The sequence below is a fragment of the Myxocyprinus asiaticus genome, chromosome 3 (assembly GCF_019703515.2).
Source record: "Myxocyprinus asiaticus isolate MX2 ecotype Aquarium Trade chromosome 3, UBuf_Myxa_2, whole genome shotgun sequence".
Lineage (NCBI taxonomy): Eukaryota > Metazoa > Chordata > Actinopteri > Cypriniformes > Catostomidae > Myxocyprinus > Myxocyprinus asiaticus.
In genome coordinates, this window is record NC_059346.1 from 25,730,937 (window position 1) to 25,756,286 (window position 25,350).

The 25,350-nt window shown below is 41.0% G+C and overlaps 1 protein-coding gene and 1 long non-coding RNA gene across 3 annotated transcripts in view; one reads left to right on the forward strand and one right to left on the reverse strand.

The window, feature by feature from the left end:
* Positions 1-25,350, forward strand: part of LOC127422216 (multiple epidermal growth factor-like domains protein 9) — a 142,869-nt gene that overhangs the window by 82,292 nt on the left and 35,227 nt on the right. For both annotated transcript variants that reach the window (XM_051665560.1, XM_051665567.1), the window contains exons 3-4: positions 10,404-10,543; positions 24,373-24,522. In XM_051665560.1, the coding sequence (XP_051521520.1) occupies positions 10,404-10,543; positions 24,373-24,522 (290 nt within the window). The remainder of the gene's footprint in view (positions 1-10,403; positions 10,544-24,372; positions 24,523-25,350) is intronic.
* LOC127422448 (uncharacterized) lies at positions 20,767-24,416 on the reverse strand. The gene is made up of 2 exons (XR_007894166.1): positions 24,124-24,416; positions 20,767-22,559 (listed from the first exon to the last, which is right to left on the reverse strand). It is a non-coding gene; the product is annotated as an uncharacterized LOC127422448 (long non-coding RNA).

Below are 25,350 nucleotides of genomic sequence, written 5' to 3' on the forward strand. Positions count from 1 at the left end.
GCAAGTTTACAGCGACTCAAATGCTGCTCCATTTGTGGTGTTGTGGGCATGCAGTGGTCTCTTAGCAACACATGACCCCGGATGGTGCAAGCAGGCTTTTCCGGTTCAATCTGATAACAGTGCAACACGTCACAGACCGTCGTGTAAATAAACAAACCGTGTGTAGCTCTTTAGCAGCCCTACATGCATACAAGTTAAAGCCCTAACTTTAACTTGCGCTTAAGAAAGCCTGCTCAGCGGAAAAATAACATCCAAGCATGCACAAATGTAAAGAAGACTCAAATGTGAAAACATCCTGAGGGACTTTCAAACATTTGGAAAGCCGATTCCCGCACCACCGAAGTGATTTCGTAACTACTTTGCTGAGTTAGCTTGTCTAGCGAGAGGACATTTTCCTGCGCGCACGCAAGTGAGAGAGGGAAGACGCACGCGCAGCCTGAGGTGGAATTACATCAAACGTTAGCTGTTAGCATCCGACTAACACTTAGATACGGTGTGAGTGTAATGTGTTAAACCACTCCTCTCTCTCTGCCCCTCCTCACTCTTGGTTTCACCCTCTGTTTGAGCTCACACATGCTTCTCTGTCTCAATTAGGTAGGTCCCTCCCCATATACTTTGGGTTTATTTGTGTTATTTTTATTTTTATTTTATTCCTCTATTTTTTATTTCATTTATTTACATTTGTTTTAGCCTGAATATCCCTATTCAGCTAAGTTGAATTTAATTAATTAATTTGTTTATTTACCTTTCCTTTTAGTTTCCTAGAGCTATAAGGACATTCTACTTTTACTTTTACCTTATTTTAGTTATTTTACCATCACCATCTTCCCTCTTGGTATAGGATTATGGTAGTTCTAGCAACTGTTGTTTCCTTAATGAGCTATACAGTTTATTAGTAGCCTAATTCCTGTCTCTTCTCTGCCCCTCCTCACTCCTGAGCGCCAGGCCTAGTACATGGAGTATGGTTACCATTCAATGCACTGTAGGCCCCAGAGAGAACTAGATACACTTCCTATTGTTTCTGTTTATTGACCTTGAGGTGTTTGGTGTGTCCCTGCTAGCTTAGCTAACAGTCCCCCTAGGATTTATGAGTCTACTGCAGCATCACTCGAACCAGTGACACCTGTTTAGCCATATCTCCTAGCTTAAACTAAACAGGGAAAACCCTCCTTTCTTCCTTTCTCTTTCTGATTTCATCTGATTGTTTTACTTCAGTTTTGTTTATTTTTTACCCTCATAGTGACCAAACCTGTGAGAACCATCAGTATTTTGAGTAATAGTTTGATGACACATGTAGCCCCAGTCATTAGTTGACCCTCGCTTACAGCCCGTCAACAAAGATACTCAAACCTTATATTTGTGTTCACCAACATAAAATCTTAGCACCCTGCCTTACTAGCTGCCCCACATCAGCTATTCACACCTTACATGGCCCACATAGCCGTTCCCCCCACACAGATAGCTTACCACCTCTGTACGAACTTGCATTTGCCTTTGTCATTTCTCTCTCATGTTCCCACAAGTGTGCCAGCATGCCTCAGACATCCAGCCCTGCCACCCACCAGGACCCCCTGGAGACCCGGCAGAGCAGTGTGATGGACATCTTTCAGCCCAAAGCAGTGAATGACCTGCAACGGCAGAGAAAGGAACAGCGAGATGGCAACACAAGCGGACACCTGACATCCAGCCTGAGCTGCAAAGAGCTGACCAGCATCATCTTCTCCTTGGTCCACGCTCTCACGGGCCTCAGACAGGAGGTAAATGAACTAAAGCTGCAAGTCACAGAGTTCCACAGAGATCCAACCCCCACTCAGCAAGAGAAAGCACAGGACAGATGCAAGGACCCTGACAGAATGGAGCAACAGAAGGAGAACACCAGTCTTCAAGAGGCTTTGACAGCTGCTGGGCACAGAGAGCAGCTGGAGACAGCCACCAGACAGGATTTGGAAAGAGAACTATTTCACACAAGGACACTGTTAAAAACAGCCAATGTGCAACTTAAAGAGAGAGACGCTAAAGCTAAGGCCCTTGAAGGCCATCTGCTTGCAGCCAGAGCTGAAGTCCAAACCCTGACTCAGCAATTCTGCAGCATCAAAGAGGAGCTTAACCTGGTCCAAAAAGAACTGAAACAGTCCTACCAACTGCAAATGGACCCCACAAGGAAAAGGCACCCTGATGAACTTCACATCAGCAGCGCAAACTCCCCCATCCCTGCAAAAATGGGGAAGCCCTCTGCTTAACACTTCACCAGCCAGTTTCCTGAAAGCCTCTGCAGCCGCAGAAGGAAAAGGATTAATTCAGACAAACCCTGAAAGGACATGTGTAGTGACATTCAACCGAATGGCCAGAAACATCCCTACATTCGCACCAGATCTCGCAGGAGACCACGACATCCACGCTTACCTGCACAACATTGACTTTCACCTGCAGTCTTTGAACAGTGTAAACCACCCAGATAGACTCTATCTGCTCTGGATCACTTCCAGCCCAGAGTTGTGACGCTTTCTGGCTCAGCAGCCAGGAAACATCCAATCAGACTACCAGCAGCTGAAACAAGCCATCATAAAGGAATTCTCAGATCCAGAGTCTGAAAATGGACTGAGCACGGCCCTAGATACCAAACAGGGTTGGCATGAAACTCCCTATGTTTACTACATCAGACGAGCTTACTTCGGAGCTCACAATAAACCTGGGATGGAGGAGGACACCAGCTTCAATAGCCTTTTCCTCCGAAACCTCCATCCTATAGTAAGTCACCACTTAGGCATTAGGGCCTGCCCCCACACAGTGCCTATTCAACAACTGCGTGACCTGACACAGAAGGCCTTTAACAAACACAAAGCCTCCTCAAAAAGGGTTTGTAAGACCCCAGTGATTCTGAACTGCAAAACCCAGAATCCAAAGCTGGCCCCAGAAGGCACCCAGCATTGCCACAATGCAAGACCCTTCAACAAAAAGCTCCTAGCCAGCAGAGGGCAGAACCATCACCATGGCAACAGACCCAGGTACCAGACCAACCGCTGGGAGGAGCCATGGAAAAGAACACCCTCACCCTGCAAACACCACATGACGTCCCACAGCAGTCTACAACAACATCCTCCTCTGCACCCTTCACACAGGTGCCAAATGGAGGCTGCACAAAGACAGCAGGACACGCCTACTTCTGAGTTACAGGAGCTGCTGAAACTAGCAAAAGAGATCCTTGAACAAAACTCACCTGAATAACTGGGAATAACAAACTTCCAACTCTTTGCCCAGCACAACTCAGGCAAGCTCAAGTCGGCACTGCCGCCAGAGCAGAGTGACACTGCAGACTTCAGACGCCTTGTGACTGGGTGCCGAACCGAGGGTGAATGACCACCTGCTGCCCTCTTGCCACCAGCACTAGGTGACACTGCCAAGGCACCTGCTGCCTCGACACCTGCTGCATAAGCCTAGGAACCTGAACCTTGCTACTGTCTACACCATCCGCCATGGCACAACCACCACTCCAGGAGGCACAAACAACCAGGGAGCCCACCTCGGCCTTCCAGCCTTGTGTGCCGGATGCGTGTCTGATCTTTCTGCACCTTTGACGTCGCTCGCTGTTGTCTATAGGACAGACAACAACGTTCGAAAGGGGGTTATATGTAGCATCTGGACCAATCAGACACACAATTATTCATTATTTATCAAATCAAATCAAATCACTTTATTGTCACACAACCATATACACAAGTGCAATAGTGTGTGAAATTCTTGGGTGCAGTTCTGAGCAACATAGTAGCCATGACAGTGATGAGACATACCAATTTACAATAAACATCAGATTAACACAACACAATTTAAAATCTAATATACACATAATTACACATAACACAATATACAAATAATAACATTCAATGTACAGTATACAATATACACAATATAGAATACACATTATACAATAAAAAAAGTATATATAGTATATATAAAATGTACAGTAGGTTGTATTGTACTGTATTGACATTCAGGCTGTCGGTTGATAGTAAGTTGCCAGTGTGTTGTTAAGAGAGAATATAATATAATAATTATATAATTTATGACACTCAAGTGTGAGATATAAGAGTAATAAAGTGCAGTGCTGATGTATTGATCATGGGAGATCAAGAGTTCAAAAGTCTGATTGCTTGGGGGAAGAAGCTGTCATGTAGTCGGCTGGTGCGGGTCCTGATGCTGCGATACCGCCTGCCTGATGGTAGCAGTGAGAACAGCCCATGGCTCAGGTGGCTGGAGTCTCTGATGATCCTCCGAGCTTTTTTCACACACCGCCTGGTATATATGTCCTGGAGGGAAGCTCACCTCCGATGATGTGTCTGGCAGTTTGCACCACCGTTTGCAGGGCTTTGCGGTTGTGAGCAGTGCTATTGCCGTACCAGGCAGAGATGCAGCCAGTCAGGATGCTCTCTAAAGTGCTGGTGTAGAACCGTGTGAGGATGTGGCGGTTCATTCCAAACTTTCTCAGCCGTCTCAGGAAGAAGAGACGCTGATGAGCCTTCTTCACAACGGCTTCAGTGTGGATGGACCATGTGAGTTCCACAGTGATGTGGACACCCAGGAACTTGAAGCTGCTGACTCTCTCCACTGGTGCTCCATTGATGGTGATGGGACTGTGTTCTCCATCTCTTCTCCTGCAGTCCACCACAAGCTCCTTTGTCTTATTGACGTTGAGGGAGAGGTTGTGCTCCTGACACCAGTGTGTCAGAGTGTGCACCTCCTCTCTATAGGCTATTTCATCATTATCAGTGATCAGACCTACCACTGTCGTATCATCAGCAAACTTAATGATGGCATTGGAGCTGTGTGTTGCCACACAGTCATGTGTGTACAGAGAATACAGGAGTGGGCTGAGAACACAGCCCTGCGGGGCTCCAGTGTTGAGGGTCAGTGATGAGGAGATGTTGCTGCCCATTCTAACCACCTGGTGTCTGCTTGACAGGAAGTCCAGGATCCAGCTGCACAGCATGCTGTTTAAGCCCAGAGCCTGGAGTTTCTCATCTAGCTTGGAGGGCACTATGGTGTTGAATGCTGAGCTGTAGTCTACAAACAGCATTCTCACATAAGTGTTCTTTTTTTCCAGGTGGGAGAGAGCAGTGTGTATTGTAGATGCAATGGTATCATCAGTGGAGCGGCTGTTGCAGTAAGCAAACAGCAATGGGTCTAGTGATGGAGGCAGCACAGAGCAGATGTAATCTCTGATTAGTCTCTCAAAGCATATGCTGATGATGGTGGTCAGAGCAACAGGACGCCAGTCATTTAAGCAAGTGATTTTGGATTGCTTTGGAACAGGCACATTGGTGGACGTTTTAAAGCATGTGGGGACTACAGACAAAGAGAGGGAAAGGTTGAAAATGTCCGTAAAAACACCAGCCAATTGGTTCGCGTACGCTCTGATGACGTGGCCCGGAATGGCATCTGGACCCACAGCTTTGCTGATATTCACCCGTCGGAAGGATTGGGTTACATCCACTACAGAGATGGAGAGTGAACTAACCTCTGTAGCTTCGGCCGTGAGAGCTCTCTCCGCGAATGTGGTGTTATTTCCCTCGAAACGAGCATAAAAAGTATTTAGCTCATCCGGGAGAGAGGCAGCGGTTTTCACGGTGGAGTTTTTATTCCCTTTAAAGTCCGTGATGATATTAATTCCCTGCCACATGCTTCTAGAGTTAGTGGTGTTAAACTGTCCTTCAATCTTGTTCCTGTACTGACATTTTGCTGTTCTGATTTCGGAGGGCATAACTGGCTTGTTTATGCTCCTCCAAGTTCCCAGAATTAAAAGCGGAGGTCCGCACATTAAGTGCCGCACGAATATCGCTATTAATCCAAGGTTTCTTGTTCGGATAGATCCGTATTGTTTTGGTCGGAACAACGTCCTCTACGCACTTTCTGATGAAACACGTTACGCTATCAGCGTAAAGCTCGATGTCGTCATCAGAGGCGGATCGGAACATCTCTGTCTGATTGATCCAACCAGCACTGGATCGTTCTGAGGGTGGGTGCTTCCTGTTTCAGTTTCTGCCTGTAAGCGGGCAGAAGCAGAATGGAAGAGTGGTCCGATTTGCCAAATGGTGGGCGGGGGAGAGATTTGTAGCCATCCCGGAAGGGAGAGTAGCAATGGTCCAAAACCCGGTCCCCTCGTGTGTTAAAACTAATGTATTGGTGGTATTTTGGTGCGACTGATTGAAACTGGCTTTATTAAAGTCCCCGGTCACAATGAATGCTTGCTTATAATCCCATACAGTTCCTTGAGTGCCCGGTCTATGTCGGCTTGTGGCGTGATGTACACAGCAGTGATAATGACTGCTGTGAATTCCCTCGGTAGCCAGAATGGTCGACACAGAAGCATGAGAAATTCCAGATCAGGAGAGCAGAAAGACTTGATAGAATGTACATTCCTCTGATCACACCAGGATATGTTGATCATAAAACATACACCACCACCTCTGCTTTTACCTGAGAGGTCTTTCGCTCTGTCCGCTCGGTGCACGGAGAACCCCGTGGGTCTGGAATCTCCGCAGACATTCAAATTTCTGTTAGGCAGATAATGCAGCATCCCTCTTCTCTCGTTGGAAAGAGATCCGTGCTCTCAGCTTGCAGAGTTTGTTGTCCAGAGACTGAACATTTGTCAGTTGAAAACTGGGTAGCGGGGATCGATTCTGCGGCCGGGCTGCCCAGACAAAGAGCTCCGCTGGTGTGTTTGTAAACAGCGGGTCGGCATTGAGGAATTTGAAGTCCGGTTTATGGTGTGTAATGGCAGAACCAATGTCCAAAAGTGTTTGTCTGTCATAGACAATAAGGCAGACAATATCCAAGACAAAAAACATAAGAACTGTAAACAAAACAAACAAAACACTACAATGTTGTGTCGCAGCTCGCAACGCAGCAGCCATACTCGGTACCATCTTAATCCAACAGACGTCTCAAGACCGTAGCAAGCAAAGGTAAAATTAGGCCCAAGCAGACTCCGAGATGTCTGCTCTCCCACTAATCATTATCATTTTTTACTCCCCCTTTGCTGTCACTGGTCCAGCAACTAGTGGACCTCAGAGATATTCCATGTGGGGGAAGGTAGCCGCATGCAAAAGCAAAGGAATGTGGCTGAGAAGAAACTCACTCCATTCCCCCATAGGAAAGTCACATAAAGCCCATAAAACAGACTTTTATGACAAACTGTTCTATAAATGAAAATGCATATCCTCAGAACATTGTGTGTATGATTATTACTCTCGTATTGTGTCTTTTGTACTGTATACCGTTTTGTGCATGCTTTATGACAGAGCTACTAGATAATGTAAAATTATTGGTATCATGCTGCCTATCAAATTAATTCTTGTGTGATGCCCTAAACATTGGACTATTGCACCCCCTTATAGCATGCATTGTATGCTTGTTATATTAATCAGAGCATAAAGGGGCACACACTGCTAGCATACTCCAATCATGCAAATGAGTCAGCTTCCAAACAAAGGAACTTTTCCTGCTGGAAAACTGCACCTTTCTCATTGGTCAAGCCAAACTTGAGAGGAGTGACCTCCCTCAGGAGTTACAGGGCACTGTCGGAGTGACCTCTCTCTCTCTTCCCTCTCTCTTTCTCCCATCTGCTCATGGTTGCTGCTCATGTGGAACCGGAAACACCTGGTCCGACCGCGAGGTCGCAGGCCGGCAGGCCTCAAACACATCAAGCCATGTGTAACTTCCTCGACCATAACAGAGTCAAACTAACACCGCAAGTTCATCATCATTTCTTCATTCAACGCGGATGAAATTGATTGCAACTTCAACACCATCAACTCAAGGAACCATCAAGACTTTCTCCTGAGACTGCATCCGGGCGCTCTCTCAACCGACAAGGCATTGCAAGTATCATACAATTAACTAACTAAACAGAGGTTTAGTATAAGCTGTGAACCCCTTTTGTAACAAAGGTGCTTTGAAGTAAGAAACTGATGGTTCTTTCAGATGATTAAATAACTCTTTTCATAGCTTCATTCGCCTGTTCTGCTCCTGTTTAATTCACTTTCACATTTCCATTTACCATGTATGCGTGATTTGTGAGTATGTGTTTGTTTAGATTAGTTATGTGTTCGTGATTTAGTTAAATAAAGCTTTTGTGTACATTCTTGCGAGTTGATTCTGGTCTGCTTGTAAATCAACATCAATTTAATGATTTGATCACAGCTACATGCTAAGAAAGAGTTATTTTTCTGTGGCCATGAAAAATATCCTTTCTTAAGGTTGATAGATGATCAATACTGAGTGTTCGCTGAACAAACAGATTAATTGATTGTAATGTTAATTCAGCTACATCAAGTTAATTCTATTAACTGATCCAAATATTTATAATTGATTATAACGAGTTATGATTAATTATTCATATTCCCCTTTTAAAGATAATTTGACTGTGGTATATTTTGATAAATAATCTCATCCCTATTTTTAAAAGATGTCACTTCAGAGCTGTACCTAAATATGTGTAATATTATTTTCAATAAGCCATGAGAATAATATTACTCCAATAAGAGAATTCACCATAATTCCCTTGTTAAAGCTAATTCCTTACAATAGAAATTGTGAGCGGATACAACGAGACGTTGTATTACGATTTTAATGGTGGAGAATTTTATTCAGACAAATAATCTAGTTATTTGTCATTTATCTAATTTCTAATGGTTGTCGAACGCGACTAATTCCATTATAAATTTCCTTACATAATAATGTAGAATAAGGACAGTTTAATTTAATTCCTTGCTCACACATACTGTTTTCCTACATATAATGGTGGAGGTACGCGGGCACTTTAACCCATCCCGTGTACATTTATACTACCAAATTCGCTACAGCTTAAATATTAATTTGTGTTATTTCAGAGATTTTTGCTCTGATTTCTTTAAATATCCAATTTATTGATGATATGAGTGGGATAACTGATATTTTGAACACTCATGTCAGTTCAGTTGAACCGGTCAATGTTCCTTTACTTGGGAACTGTGAGCCCAGCATCACACAGAATAATGAGTAGACTAATAACTGTGAGAAGACAAAGCCAAATAGCTGAGTGTACATGTGGAGAGTAGGCTACATTTAGAAAGGGAGTAGAAAAAGTTATTTAAACCGTGTGTGTGTGTGTGTGTGTGTGTGTGTGTTTTCATAAATAATTGCACATATTTTTCATAGATTTCTCAGAATAAATCATCCTTCTGTGTTACTCATTTGCTCTTCAAAAGACTGAAGTGTGTTTAATCAGACGTTTTTTTCATTGCAGGGTGTTTCTGTTCATTTTCATTTTATGCACTCTGATATTGTGACACTTTTCTCATGCAGAGCATTTTGCATCCCACTTTGGGGTACCACTTTTTACTTTTCTAAGCAGTACAAAGAGATATACACAAACATTCGTGACTAGTTTACCTTAATGTATAAATTTTTAATGTAACGCAGTAACTGCCATGGCAGAAAGTTGTCTGAAACAACTGTGTTGTAACCTTAGGTATATGCTGCTTAAAGGGATAGTTCATCCAAAAATGAAAATTGTCTAATTTTTTACTCACCCTCATCCCATCCCATTCCAGATGTCTATGATTTTCTTTCTTGAAATCACTATCGCCAAGGAGACTGCTGTCAAGATGATGCACAGTGAAAAAACAGTTACATTTTGGTCTGTTCTCTCCCAAAACCAACTGGATCGCTTCAGAGGACACTGATTAAACCACTGGAGTCTGATGGATTATGTTTATGCTGACTTTATCTGCTTTTTGGAGCTTCAAATGCCTGATCACCATTCACTTACATTGTATGGACCCACAGAGTTGAGATATTCTTCTAAAAATCTTTGTTTGTGTTTTGCGGAAGAAAGACGTCATACACATGGTATGAGTGTGAGTAAATGATGAGAGAATTTTCATTTTTGGGTGAACTAACCCTTTTTGTTTTAGTGCAAATGAAGTATGTTTGGGTTTTTGTTGTCCACAAACCTTGATCATTTCATATAATGTATTCCTAAATGTGACTTGCATTCGGTAAGAAGATGCATTTGACAATCAAACATCTCTGCCCCCAAGGACATTGGGGATCTCGATTGACGATCTGAACGCAGATTATCGTAGTAATCAATCAATGTATTCTTACACTACCAGTGTGTTCCGCATTATCTCAAACAGATGTTGTTTTAACCTTCCCAGAGTGGATCTATTAATAAGTGTAGGATGAGAGGGAGAAGCCATTCTGGCAGTTCAGAGGAAACCTGGTGTTTGATGTGGAGGTTTTAACCTACTGTATGTCAGGCTTTTGAGAGCTACACCAAACAGTCCTTTCAGAACAATAGGTCTTTCTCTCTGTGTCTCTGTTAATCTCTATCTAACTCCAACTATTTTTCTGTATTCTCACAGTTCAGGTGTGTGCATGTGCAAGATGGGAGTGCACGGGGACAAGTGTGACGACTGCCGCCCAGGCTTCTCACACTTCAGCAGCACGGGATGCCAACCATGCCAGTGCAATAATCACAGCAGCTACTGTCACCCACAATCAGGTGAGTCACCCTCATCCACACCTGATGCACAGAGACACACAAGAAGCCAGCACAGCACAGTTTCCTCCCTTCCTCTTTTATCAAACATGCATTTGTCACACATCCCTTTGGATGGTAATTTTTGATCTTATGAACCTTCATCGGCAGAAGCTAACTAACTAACTAACTAATTAGTGATTTAGTTGTCACTTTATCCCCCTGGAGCAAACATAGTTTAAAGGAATAGTTCACCCAAAAATGATAATACTCTCATCATTTAGTCACCTGTGACTGGTTCATAATTTCTGAGTCAGGAGGCAGTGAACTGTCAACCTGAGTATTTTATTACTCTTCAGCATCACACAAAAACTTTAACAAAAAGGGCTCTTCTGGAACACGGTCACATGGCGCCATGCGAGGTTCAGACGTGTGAACGACGAGCTCTGCGCACTTTGCTAACCAGTGAGATTCGATACACCCTGTTCCATAACTGTTCTATGAAAACAATATGTCAAAGAATTCAAAATCCTCAGGCTCTGGAGACATTAAAAGACACTTACGTGCTCAAGCTGAAGCCCCTGAGCAACAGGCCTTGGACCAGGGACTCAATTTGGACAGTGTGGTGAAAAAGCTTCAGCGTCAACTGACGAACATGTCGGTAATGCTGACGAAGGTCATTGCTGACTTGGAGGATCTTGCTGTAATACGTCGATCGATCACTGCTATGGAGACGAAATTCACTGAGATTGTTAGCGTGTCGGAAGTTGAGAAATGGATCGATTTCATCAGAGAGGGAATTAGCTGCTAATCCGCTAGCGACCTAGGCAGACTCAGTACGCATTTGGGAAAAGTTGGAAGACCAACCAGTGAAACAACGTCCGAATTGTTGGAATTCCTGAGTGAGCAGAGGGTCAGAATATGGTGGAATTTCTGGATGGGATCTTTCCGAGTCTGCTCGACATAACAGGCCATAAGCTGGAAATCGAGTGAGCTCACAGGCTTCCAGCTCGGCGATCCACTGAGGAAGACAGGCCCCGATCAATTCTGGAGATCTTGTGTTACGCGAGTCGAGGAGTAAAGGAAGGCTTTCTTGGAAGAACCACAACATTTTCTTGTTCCCAGACTTTACGAATTCGACAAGAGAGAAACATGATCGATTCAAGGAATGCAAGAAACTCTTACATCAACGGAAGGTCCCTTTTGCACTGATGTTCCCGGCCAAATTGAGAATAGATTCTAAGGATGGCCGCAAAGTATTTACTTGTCCCCAACAAGCATTGTCCTTCATAAAGTCAATGGAATGAGTAAGTCACTGTGTGATTCTCACATTGCAGCTGAGTGGGCCTGACTCACTGAACATTTACTTGACCATCCGAGGAAACTGGGCACCTTTTTTGTTTCTTTTTGTGCTGGTTCCTCCTAGCAGCTGGAGTTTGTTTTGTGTAGTAACACTCCTTCTAGAAACTCTTGCATCGACGGAGGGTCGCTTTTGCACTGATGTTCCTGGCCAGGTTGAGAATAGGTGCTAAGGATGGCCGCGAAGTATTTACATGTCCCCAACAAGCATTGTCCTTCATAAAGTCAATGGAATAAGTAAATCTTTGTGTGGTGCTCGCATTGCAGCCGAGTGGGCCTGACTTACTGAACATTCACTTGACCATCCGAGGAAACTGGGCACCTTTTTTGTTACTTTTTGTGCTGGTTCCGTCTAGCGGCTGGAGTTTGTTTTGTGTAGTAACACTCCTTTGGGACAGTGTTGTGGATGAATCTGCACGTTCTTTGTGCTTATGCCTCCTATTGGCCGAAGTTTGTTTTGTGGAGTATTTTTTGCAGGACATTGAAGGGATCAGGCCATCTGCTGCACTCATGTAACAGCCGGCTCAGAACATTCGTTTGACTGCCCGAGGAAACTGAATGGATTTTTTTTGTAGTTCTGCTAGCGGCTGAAGCTTGTTTTGTGGAGCAACACACATTCGGGACAGTTATGTGGATGAATCTACACGTTCTTTGTGTTTATTCTGCCTATTGGCTGGAGTTTGTTTTATAGATTTTCTTCTGTTATGAAATTCTGTATCACAAAATTTGTATAGAAGCACCACACTTGAGCAATCCGATGGCAAAGATGTCGCAGGGGCTCTCGTAGGTGTACATGGACTGTTGCACCAGTTGGCGCTGTATTGCGCAGGGTTAATACGCACATTTATCATTTTTCTGTTTGTTTGGTTCTGGGGGAAGTTCGGGGTTTGATTGTTGCACTAATGTTGGAATATGGTCTTTATAATTTTGTTTTTGACATACATCTATTTTTTCTAATATGTCAAAATGTCAAATGTTAATATGAGTGGATTGTCTCTCTCCACATGGAATGTGAATGGGTTGGGGCACCCCATAAAAAGAAGGAAGGTTATTTCTTTTCTTAAACGAAATAAATATGATATAGTGTTTCTTCAAGAAACACATCTTTCCCCGCAGGAAGCTGAAAAATTTGGGAAGATATGGGGTGGGCATGTTTTCTTTAGTGCTGGCTCAAGTAACAGTAGGGGAGTCATTGTGTTGATAAGTAAACATCTACAATTCAAATGTCTCAAACAGAGTAAAGATAAATTAGGAAGAGTCGTTATTGTTTTAGCAGAAATTCAGGGACAAAGGTTGATTTTGGCTAATATTTACGCACCTAACGCTAATGATCAGGGCTTTTTTATAGATCTTGAAGGGATGTTGCAAGCCGCTGGCACCCCTCATGATATAATATTGGGAGGAGACTTTACATCCAACAAATGTTAAAGGCTGAAATCAATGTTTATATGCAGACCAACTGTATCCTCTGTAGGTGTTGCTTGGGAGGCACTTAAGGTGGTTCTTAGGGGTCGGATCATACAGTTTGGTTTTATTCGGTGTGACAACCTTTGCCTTTAAAACAGCACCAATTTTCCTAAGTACACCTGGACACAGTTTTTCTTGTTTGTTGGCAGATATGATGTTCCAAGCTTCTTGGAGAATTCGCCACAGTTCTTCTATCTATTTAGGCTGTCTCAATAGCTTATGTCTCTTTATGTAATCTCAGACTGACATGATGTTCAGTGGGGGGCTTTGTGTGGGCCATGACATCTGTTGCAGGGCTCCCTGTTCTTCTATTCTAATCTTTTCTATTTGCAAAAGTAATGTTTGGCAGTCTAACATTTATATTTCCTATTGACACACTAAAGCTGAAGATATAAATAACCATCTTAAGACAAATGCTTTTGTGAAACATATTATGTGCCTAAGACTTTTGCACAGTACTATACAGGTGCATCTCAATAAATTAGAATGTCGTGGAAAAGTTCATTTATTTCAGTAATTCAACTCAAATTGTGAAACTTGTGTATTAAATAAATTCAATGCACACAGACTGAAGTAGTTTAAGTCTTTGGTTCTTTTAATTGTGATGATTTTGGCTCACATTTAACAAAAACCCACCAATTCACTATCTCAAAAAATTAGAATACATCATAAGACCAATAAAAAAAAAACATTTTTAGTGAATTGTTGGCCTTCTGGAAAGTATGTTCATTTACTGTATATGTACTCAGTACTTGGTAGGGGCTCCTTTTGCTTTAATTACTGCCTCAATTTGGCGTGGCATGGAGGTGATCAGTTTGTGGCACTGCTGAGGTGGTATGGAAGCCCAGGTTTCTTTGACAGTGGCCTTCAGCTCATCTGCATTTTTTGGTCTCTTGTTTCTCATTTTCCTCTTGACAATATCCCACAGATTCTCTATGGAGTTCAGGTCTGGTGAGTTTGCTGGCCAGTCAAGCACACCAACACCATGGTCATTTAACCAACTTTTGGTGCTTTTGGCAGTGTGGGCAGGTGCCAAATCCTGCTGGAAAATGAAATCAGCATCTTTAAAAAGCTGGTCAGCAGAAGGAAGCATGAAGTGCTCCAAAATTTCTTGGTAAACGGGTGCAGTGACTTTGGTTTTCAAAAAACACAATGGACCAACACCAGCAGATGACATTGCACCCCAAATCATCACAGACTGTGGAAACTTAACACTGGACTTCAAGCAACTTGGGCTGGTTTCCAAATTGGTTTCCAAATGAAATACAAAACTTGCTCTCATCTGAAAAGAGGACTTTGGACCACTGGGCAACAGTCCAGTTCTTCTTCTCCTTAGCCCAGGTAAGACGCCTCTGACGTTGTCTGTGGTTCAGGAGTGGCTTAACAAGAGGAATACGACAACTGTAGCCAAATTCCTTGACACGTCTGTGTGTGGTGGCTCTTGATGCCTTGACCCCAGCCTCAGTCCATTCCTTGTGAAGTTCACCCAAATTCTTGAATCGATTTTGCTTGACAATCCTTATAAGGCTGCGGTTCTCTCGGTTGGTTGTGCATCTTTTTCTTCCACACTTTTTCCTTCCACTCAACTTTCTGTTAACATGCTTGGATACAGCACTCTGTGAACAGCCAGCTTCTTTGGCAATGAATGTTTGTGGCTTACCCTCCTTGTGAAGGGTGTCAATGATTGTCTTCTGGACAACTGTCAGATCAGCAGTCTTCCCCATGATTGTGTAGCCTAGTGAACCAAACTGAGAGACCATTTTGAAGGCTCAGGAAACTTTTGCAGGTGTTTTGAGCTGATTAGCTGATTGGCATGTCACCATATTCTAATTTTTTGAGATAGTGAATTGGTGGGTTTTTGTTAAATGTGAGCCAAAATCATCACAATTAAAAGAACCAAAGACTTAAACTACTTCAGTCTGTGTGCATTGAATTTATTTAATATACGAGTTTCACAATTAGAGTTGAATTACTGAAATAAATGAACTTTTCCATGACATTCTAATTTATTGAGATGCACCTGTATATATGTTTTGCTTTTATTTATTGTAAGAATCAATAAAAAATTTAATTACAAAAAACAAAAAGGGCTCTTAGTGGCCAAATACACACAAACGAATCTTTGAGGTTTCACTCTACAATATGGTGGACACATGCAGCCAACACTCTCTGCTGTCTCTCTCTGCCACTCTGATGTGTTTGTACACCTTTTCAGGTCTCCCTCCACCATCACTATAACAAGAAACCGGTGACAACCCAGGTGACAAGCCTCACCACTCTCTCCCGCAGACAGATACACAACCACACCCCCATCCCCACATATCCCCACCGCCCGACCACGACCACGCCCCCATCCCCACATCACACTTATGCCGTCTCAATGAGTATGGCTTTCTTTCTTCTGCGGAACACAAATGAAGATATTTTCATGGATGTATGATGTGTTTATATCCATATAATGCAAGTCAGTAGGGTCCAAAACTTCCAAGCTTTTTTTAGCACAGGTGTCACCAAGATTCAACATTCTGAAGATGTTCAAGTTGCAAAGAAGATTTCATGTGACTGTTATACATGATTCCAGATGGTTTTTCACTTGGCAAAGTTTAAGCCCTTGATAAATGCTAAGCCAATGTTTTTCCCTTTTGCTCTGGTATGCAGAAAATAATTCCAAATGTTAAATGATAAACCACTTAAAAATTAAAGTGTCCCAAAAAGACAATACTAGCGTTTCCTGCCTCACGAAAATGTAAACCTGCCCGGGCAGAGCACATATCAGGTTTAGCACTTAAATTACATATTTTATCCATTGGTTGAGAAAAATTCTTTAATCTGAAGCCACTTCTCCCTAAGTATAACCAAATAACCTTTTGTGAACCTTTGTGGTTAAGTGAATATTACAAACAGTTAACATGCACTTTCCTACATTAAACCACTCGAGTCATACAGTATGGATTACCTTTATGCTGCCTTTTTGTTCTTTTTGAACCTTGATAGCATTGACTTGTATTGTAAGTATATAAACGCATCATATATCTGAAAATATTTTCGTTTATGTTCCGCAGAAGGAAGTCATATGAGTTTGAGACAGCATAAGGGTGAGTAAATGGGAATCATAATTTTTAAGGTAGAGAAACACTTGCTCACAGTGGTGTCGATTTTGTGAGCGAAACGTTCTGTTGTGTCATTTCTTTTCAGTGAACTGCCAAAACTGGTTTATAAATCGGTCTGAATGGTTCGTTTGTGAATCAGTCTGAATCAATATTATGTTTAGAAATCCTTATCCAGTATTCACAAATGACTTGAAAGGTCATACAAAAGTCAGAAATTCTTTGATCAAAACGTATGGGAACCTTGTTAATACTGTAGTAACATGTTGATAAGTTTTGTGTCATCCTTAAAATTTTTGCATTGAAAAATGTAACAGCAGTTATTATCGCTTACACCACGTCAGTCAACCCTTGGAGGCTCACGTTATATATTACAGATTAAAAAGTAAAAGCATTAGAAAAGGGAAGAACGGTGCATTGCATCTTTATTATGAAAGAGGTTTTTTCAAGTTCATCCAGTGCAGCAACCAAAGGCTGGTGTTGATGCTGACGCCAAGCAGCCAAGTCATCACTCTGACTCAACAATCACACATAAGCACTTTTCTGCTGCTCTATGCACTGACATCGCTGCAGAGCTTGAACCTATATATCTCTCACCATACAAGCTCAAAAGTCTCTGACACAGGACAAGTTATCTGTGCTCCTCTCATCATATTGAAGAAAAATATCCTCAAATTAACTAATTTACATTTATTCATTTAGCATACGCTTTTTTTTAGCAATTATAAATAAGGAATACTACAACTCAAGCAATTCAACCAGAGAAGCCAGTAACCTTTGAAGTGTTACAGTGCAAAGTTGGTTATTCTTGAAAACATACCAGCTAAAACTGATTATTCCATGTAGTAATAGCAATCTCTAGGATTACGTTGCATTTGCTTTCTCCTGGATCTGTCTGTCTGTAAAGTGCCTTTTACATGATTTGCGTCAGCACTTCAACACTCAACACAAGCATCATGGCGCCAATTTGACCTCCAGATGAAAAGCACTGCCATGCATCATCGAATGTCATGATATGTTTTTGATGTTGTGATGTTCAGCTCAGTGCATAGATACCCACAAGATCAGTGTCTCTTCCATTGTTTTAATTTTCTCGCAATCATATGTCTGGGAATCATGGACTATGTCACAGTAATCCAGATACATTTGAAAATGTCATATTCGTTTTAAAAATGCTCTTCGTCCACACTGCCATTTTCAAGCATTTTCCACAAGTTTCTCGTCCACACGGAAACTAATGGAAACGCTTTAATCCCCTTATTGTGCATGCGGAAAATTGCTGTTCCATGTATGGTCGGAAAAGCAATCATCCTTGTGTTCCGTTTCTGGACAGCAATTCCGTTTTCAGATATCTCCGTTTTCCCTGTCCGCACTACAACACGAAGACAGCATTTTCAAATGTATCCACTTGGGAGTGCGTTTTTTTTTATTTTTTATTTATTTATTTATTTTTTTTTTAAAGAAAAAGATGCGTTTTCCAATGAAAACATATTAGTGTGGATGTGGCCTGCAGAAACTGTCAAATTTAGTTTTAATTTAGTTTTATCAAATTGTTTAAACTTTGAGCATCATGTTAACGCTTGACCTGTTTGCAAGGTGATGCTGGGGCAACGCTGTAGCTTAATGCTTTGCTTCTAAGAGTGCAGTGCATTGGGGAACTTTGACACGAATCATGTGAAAAGACCATAAGAAAAAATCTCTCAAAGTTAGGACCATTATCTCAGACAGAGGATCCCTTATCTGTTTCTGTCCTTCATCCCCCCCCCCCCCCTTTTTTTTTAAAAGACATTCTGAATATTGCTGCAAATGACTTTTCATGCAAATGTGTTTACTCATTCTCTTATTCCGTCAGTTTGTTTCTATAATACTTTTTGCTCTTCAGTCATTTTACCAGCCTGATATCATTTTCAGTTTTGACTGTTACCTGCAGTAAAAACATTTTTATAATAACAATCTGTAACAAATGCTTGACAGCCCAAATTTCAATCTGTTTAATTTCTCATTTGATGTTCGACACATTGTTCTTTGACAGTTTTTTTCCAGGCGTCCATTTGTGCCGCTCTAGTGGTGTTTAATGTTCCTGTCAACATGCACCCTGCCCACAGCTTTGCTTTCTAAAAGCCAATAATGTGCATACACAAAGTAGCACAGAGCTTGCAATATCTTTCTGCCATTACGTCAGACAGCACAACAGGAGTCAAACTGTCCCATTGGAATGAGTCGAATGGATAGTGTTACATTAGTTAAACGCAATTTGAGCTGTTGAAGTGTAACAAGAGATCTCTGGGTGCAGATCTTCTGTCGCACTAGGGTCTGGATTCTGTGTTTGCTGCAAAAGGCCCTTGAAAAGAACACTTTTTGTACTTCTTGGACTTGCTATAAACCTGTTTCTTGCCTGTTTTCCCAGATCAGTCAAAGTTAACATCTTGGTGCATCAGACAAGATCACAGCAGAGCTATCGACAGAGATGTCATTTTTCAGAAATGACCTTTCTGATGAGTGGAATATATATATATATATATATATATATATATATATATATATAAAATAAAAAAATAAAAAAAAACATCAAAAACTCCATCGTTAAGAGGTCTATTTCAGTAAACATGGCCTTGGTAAACATATGATCCCTGTGCATCACTTATCCCATTTACATAACTTACATAATTTTTCTTGTGAACTGAATTTCCTATTTGTGATTGAGAATTTGCTCAAGTTAAGCCCTTTCCCTAAACACTCTGCAAGAGACTGACTTTCGTAGCTCACACAGAACTGCTAGTGAAGAATGGGGTTTAGCTTCAGATTATTTTAAAAAAAAATTCTCCCAATTTGGAATGTCCAATTCCCAATGTGCTTTTAAGTCCTCGTGGTCACGTAGTGATTCGCCTCAGTCCGGGTGGTGGAGGACGAATCCCAGTTGCCTCCGTGTCTGAGATCGTCAACCCGCGCATCTTATCACGTGGCTTGTTGAACACGTTGCCACAGAGACATAGCGTGTGTGGAGGCTTCACGCCATCCACTGCGGCAACCACACTCAACACACCACGCGCCCCACCGAGAACTAACCACATTATAGCGATCACGAGGAGGTTACCCCATGTGACTCTACCCACCCTAGCAACCGGGCCAATTTGGTTGCTTAGGAGACCTGTGATGCTGGAGTCACTCAGCACACCCTGGGATTCAAACTAGCGAACTCCTGGGGTGGTAGCCAGCGTCTTTACCACTGAGCTACCCAGGCCCCTAGCTGCCCTCAGATTTTTAAAGATTTATGCAAAAACTATGATCTGTTGAAAGATATCGTTTTGAGGTGCAGCTGTTTAAGATGGAACTGTAAAGCCCCGGGCTTTGTGCACTTGTGTACGGACCTCCTAAATATAAGGATTTTATTAAAGATTTCCTCCTAAATATAAGGACTTTATTAAAGATTTCTTAAAATTTCTCCTTTATGCATACTTCTGCCAATCTTTTGATTTTTGGTTATTTTAACACCTTAATTTTATTCGGCCTGTTATTGACTCTACACACAAGCATAGTCAAACCCAAATCTCATTTTCAGATATATATATATATATATATATATATATATATATATATATATATATATATATATATATATATATATATATATATATAAGGTATAGATTTAATGTTTTCGTTTTAATGTTGTTTATTGAGAAACCTTTGGGTTTCATTATTCTGGTTTGGGTTTTTTTCCAGACTTTTCTTTCTTTTCTTTTCTTTTCCTTTTATTTTGCCTTTCTGCCACCTACTGTGCACACTGGTCACTGCACATATAAATGAGTGATCAGGTGGAATGCGGTACCTAATCAGGTGTTTCCAGCAGGCAGTGGCCCACAGTTTCCAACTGCTTGTGCTATACTATTGAAAGATTGAATTGATTATTTATTGGTTATATAGATTTAACTTTATTTTACTAAAAACTAGAATATGGATTTTAAGTTTTAAAGTTCTATTTTGTCCAATAAATTTAGTACTTAATCATGTTGTCACATCCTCTTCCAATTAAATTCCTGAAGCCTTTCTAAATGTCTTCATTGTTAAAATGACCTTTCTGAGCCAACAATATGCTGTAGTCTTCTAAATCCAATTCGTTGTATGCCCGCTTGATTTCAAACTGACAGCTCTTTCCACACCCTCAAAACAGAGTTGACACATTCCTATCTTTCAAATGTTCCGACCAAGCGTTGTCTGCTCCCTTACTTGTAACAAACAAAGCTGTGTACAGTCCATAAAAAATAGCTGCATAATCAGTGACATTACTCCATCCAGTTTTAAACATGCAGTGGTCCATTTCTTTTTTTTTTTTTTTTTTTTTTTTTTTTTTTTTTTGACCCGCTTGGATCTTATTAATTTTCAACCTTTTCAACCCAGTTTCCAAAAAGTTGTTTTTCTTCATTTTTGTTTTTAACTGGAATAATATTTTAGAGGAATCTCATTTGGGCTTCAGGGCACAGCATAGCACAGAGTTGGCTCTTCTTAAAGTCTCTAATGATGTTGTCTGTGAACTCTGGAAACTCTGCCAATTCTCTGGATCTTAACATTGCTTTCGACGTACTGTAGTCAATCATGCTATTCATTCTATTGAAGTGGCTGGTATTCACTCACTCCACTGAAATAATCCAGCCTTCATTATTGCTCTGAGGTCCTCAAACAGTCCCTTTCTGCTGTCTGACTGCCTCAAGGCTATGAAGCAGTTCAGCAGTGGGTGTTGGGTCCATCCCTACTATCAATTTAAATCCTGTCATTTGACTAACCTTTTTTGTATATTATGCTTTCTCTTTTTTTTCCCATGTTGATCTAGTCTCACTTTGCACCACGTTTTTGGACAATTCTTGTTTTTAAATGTGCTCTGTAATTAAATTTGTCTTGACCGTAATCAAAGAAGGATGTTATTTATAAAAATGTTTATCTCAGATCAAGTGACATATAGTCAAACCTAAAGTTTTTGATTTCCCAGCTTTTTTGATTCAGCTATGTGTAAAACTGCATAAGGATCTGTTTCTGCCTATATATTTGTTTGTTAATGCACATTATGATCCCGACCTCTGCTTAGATTCTTGCTGTGAGGTATTGAATTTTGTCCCTCTGTCCTCACTGAATCCTGATTTGTGTTCTCTCCCTGATCTCTACTGGAACCACAAGCTCAAAGTCATTGAAGACCGTCAGGCACTGAACGACCACCTACTGCATAATACAGCCATTTTTCAGACACACAATGCACCTCTCTTTGGCCTTTCACTCATTTACAGGCCTTGTGTGTGTGGCAGAGTTAGGGCCACTGCTGAATCTACAGAGCCACAGCAAAAGAAAATAATTTTACCCGATTTGTGAGTTTTTAGTTTAATTGTATGTATACGGTATTGAGACTGCATATACTACAATATAATACAAAGACAATAAACAGACCACACATTTTTATCTAAAAACAAACACAGTCCGTGTAGTCTGAGCCAGTTCTTTTAATGAACTGGTATAAAGAAAAACTCATGAACTGAAGTTTGAGTCAATCTAACAAATGAGTCACCGAATCTGTCAGAGCAATTACTCAGTTAGCATCTTACTCACTTACTGACTGGATGTTTATATAACAATGTTTAGTTAAAGTTATACATTCACAAAAAAAATTTAATCAATGGAATTTTATTGGGGGGAAAAACACATTTTAATATAATAATAAAAAAAAAAAATAGTATTGTTTTTTATATATATATATATATGGGCTGCAAAACTGAATTCTATAGTAAATGCTGCCTTTCACATTTCTTCACTATAGTTCACTTGATTCTGCTAGATTTAGATATTCTACAACTGGAGCATTAGCAAAAGTTTGCATGTGTTCTCATGTCTACTGCTGCATGCTCATATGTAAATATATCATTGTTAATTGTATTCCTGACTCTGATCTTGCTTTCCTCTGACCTCTGTGTCAGTTTTCAGTTATGGAATGAGAGAAGAGTTAGAGCTGGACCAAAGGGAGTGTTTGCATAAGGCTTTAGCTGTGGACACTCATCCATCTTAAACACTGGGAACAGCGTTTGAACACTAATGATCCTGCTCTTGCTTTGCTCTCTGGCCCTGGAGACCTGGTGGAAAAACACACACACATGCACATTAGAGTGGCTTTGACAGCAGCCCGTCTTTTCAGACACACAGACCCTTTGATCGATGTTCTTTGGCACTGAGTTACATCTCTCTAGTGCTCTCTTTGTCTTGCTCGAAAGGAATACGTTTTTGCTTTCACCCCTGAAGATTTTTCAAGTTCCTCCCTTATATAAATGGATTGAGACAAACAGACTGGATCAGGAGCCTCATGCAGTTAGAAGTGGATTCATAATTTTTATTTTATTTTTTTATTTTTATCCTATTTGATTTCTTTAATAAACCTAGATTAATCCCAAAAAACTTTTGCTCTTAAACTCTTTGGTTGAGTTTGTCTGTTTTACAATACTCAATTACTTGCACTGCACGACACTCATTTAGGACTCATTTCAACTATTTAAGCATTACTTTTACTATTATTTTAATCCTTATATAGTACCCAGGTTTATAGTTTTTTTTTTTTTTCTTTTTAACTCCTAACCCTAATTTTTTAATTTAACTTTTCTGAGCCATTTTTGCAATTACTTTAAACTAAACTAGTGCCACGGTCTGAAGTCAGTTGCCCTCAAAGTTTACACAGGTGTCTTTGCAAAGAAAACCATGGGTGTAGTTTATCATATTAACTTCGGACATGTTCCACTAAGTTTGACAACCAGAAAGATTGTCCAAAAGATCTTGAATTTGAACAGTATATCTTTTGTTTATAATTTAGGACCAAGCTTCTTTTCGTAAAATGCTTCACTTGAAATTTGTGCTTGTGCTGTCTTTCTTTAAAAAAAAAAAAAAAAAAAAAAAAAAAAATTTTTTAAACATTAAAAGCCAATTGGTTTGATATTTTGTTATCTTATACAATGACATCCATACACTTTTAAGTGTGGTTTAAGTGTCCAAATACTTTGTATTGAGGAAGAGTAGGACCAGAAGTGGTGCTTTATAAGAAAAAAGGATAAAAGGACAGCAAATACAAGCAGCCTGATGTACAAGAGAGAAATCTATTTGGACATCAATAGCACAAGTGTTCATCAGCAAGTGAATCAAAGGATTTTTGTCATGTGTGAAAATGCTGTCAGATCCTGTTCCAGCTCCAAAACAACACCCCATTCCTCTCCTGCCATTCTCTCTGCTGTTTTATCCTGCACATTCATTATTATGCAGTGTATCTGCTTTTTCTCTCAGGCACAGAGAATGAAACCATGACTCCCATTCGTCACTACCTCTCAGCCTGTTAAGTTCAGTTTTTCAGCTGTTCACTTTTTTCCTATTAGAGGCTTTAGTATTTATACACATGTCAAGTTAGGCTTGTTGCATAACAGTCAGAGGAATTCCATCATGTGTGTGTATGTGTGGTTTCTCATGCTTCCTCTGTGAATTATGCAACTACTTATTATATTGGGTTCTCTCCTTTTAGTTTTCAAACAGTATGTTAGATCAACATCATAAAAACATTTGAACCTTTTACCTCTTAAAGAATTCCCTTACATGTTATTGGCACACACAAAAACTTTACTCTAAAATTGTAATGTATTTTATGGTTAGATTTGCACATACTTGGGTGAGGTCTGATCTCTTTCCAAGTTCCTTCCTTATTTTCATATGTTTCAGTCTTGCACACTCCTTAGAAGCACGTCTACTCAATCTCACAGTTTTTTCTTCTGTCTGTCTCCTAACTTCAGTTTTCTTATGTCTAGCGCTGATGGACTCTGTTCCACTCTTGTCCACCTCACTGGACCAAAGTCCTGTCAGTCACTGCTCTGGGTCTGTTTACTCAACTCTCTCTCCCTCCCCCTGTTCTCTCAGGCATCTGCGAGAACTGTCAGGGCAACACCATAGGACCCAGCTGTGAGAACTGCAGGTATAATTTCTACCGAAGGCCTGGGTCTCCTGCAACAGACGCCTGCATCCCCTGCCCCTGCTCCAGCGTCACTTCCACAGGCAGCTGTAGGCTGGGTGAGTCCTTCACACGCACGTCAGGTTAGCGTAGCCCATTAGCGTAGCCTGCTAACTTTATTATTAAGCTCTTCTTGGTCTGGCTGCTGCTGTAGAAAATTCAGAAGAGATCTTCACATCTGGAATAAGCAGAGTGCCCCCTAACATCTGTTTTGGATTACATGTCTTGCATCATTCTGGCCAGCTGCTTAAGTTTCTGGGTTGGTGGACATTTAAGAGAGGAAAGTTTATTTTAAGTGAAAGTGAAACTGGAAACTATTTTTCCCTGCCTCCTGTCTAAGCAGGAGCAACAGAATCCTCACAGGATATGCTTATGAAATATAAAGGTGAGAACAGATGAAGGAGTTTCTTGTTTCTTTTTCAGATAGTGTTATGGTCAGTGCTCCAGGCCCGGTTCTACGGCAGTGCTTGAGGGTGCTAAACAGATATTAAAGCACCCTCAATTGAACAATGATGGTTCTTTATTGCATCTTCACTTTAACTAGTAGAGCACCCCCACTAAATTTAGAAGCACCTTCAGAGATTTTGATCTGAAACCAGGCCTGCAATGCTCCCTCTCTGTAGGCTGATTTTACTTGCAATATGTTTGTGAGGTATTGTATGATCAATTTATCTGTGAGTGGGTTGCCGGTTTTGCTGACAGCAGCAGGAGTGTTCCTGTAGCCACACAAGCAGGTGTAATAAGGTATAAACCTGACAAGGAAAAATACCATGTACAACAGCAAATGGGCAGGTGCTTGCTCAGTGTTCTGCATATATGTGTGCAGAGTTAGAGCAGTTTTACCAAATCACAAATTAGGTTGACTGTGAAACTGTTATTTAGGGTAA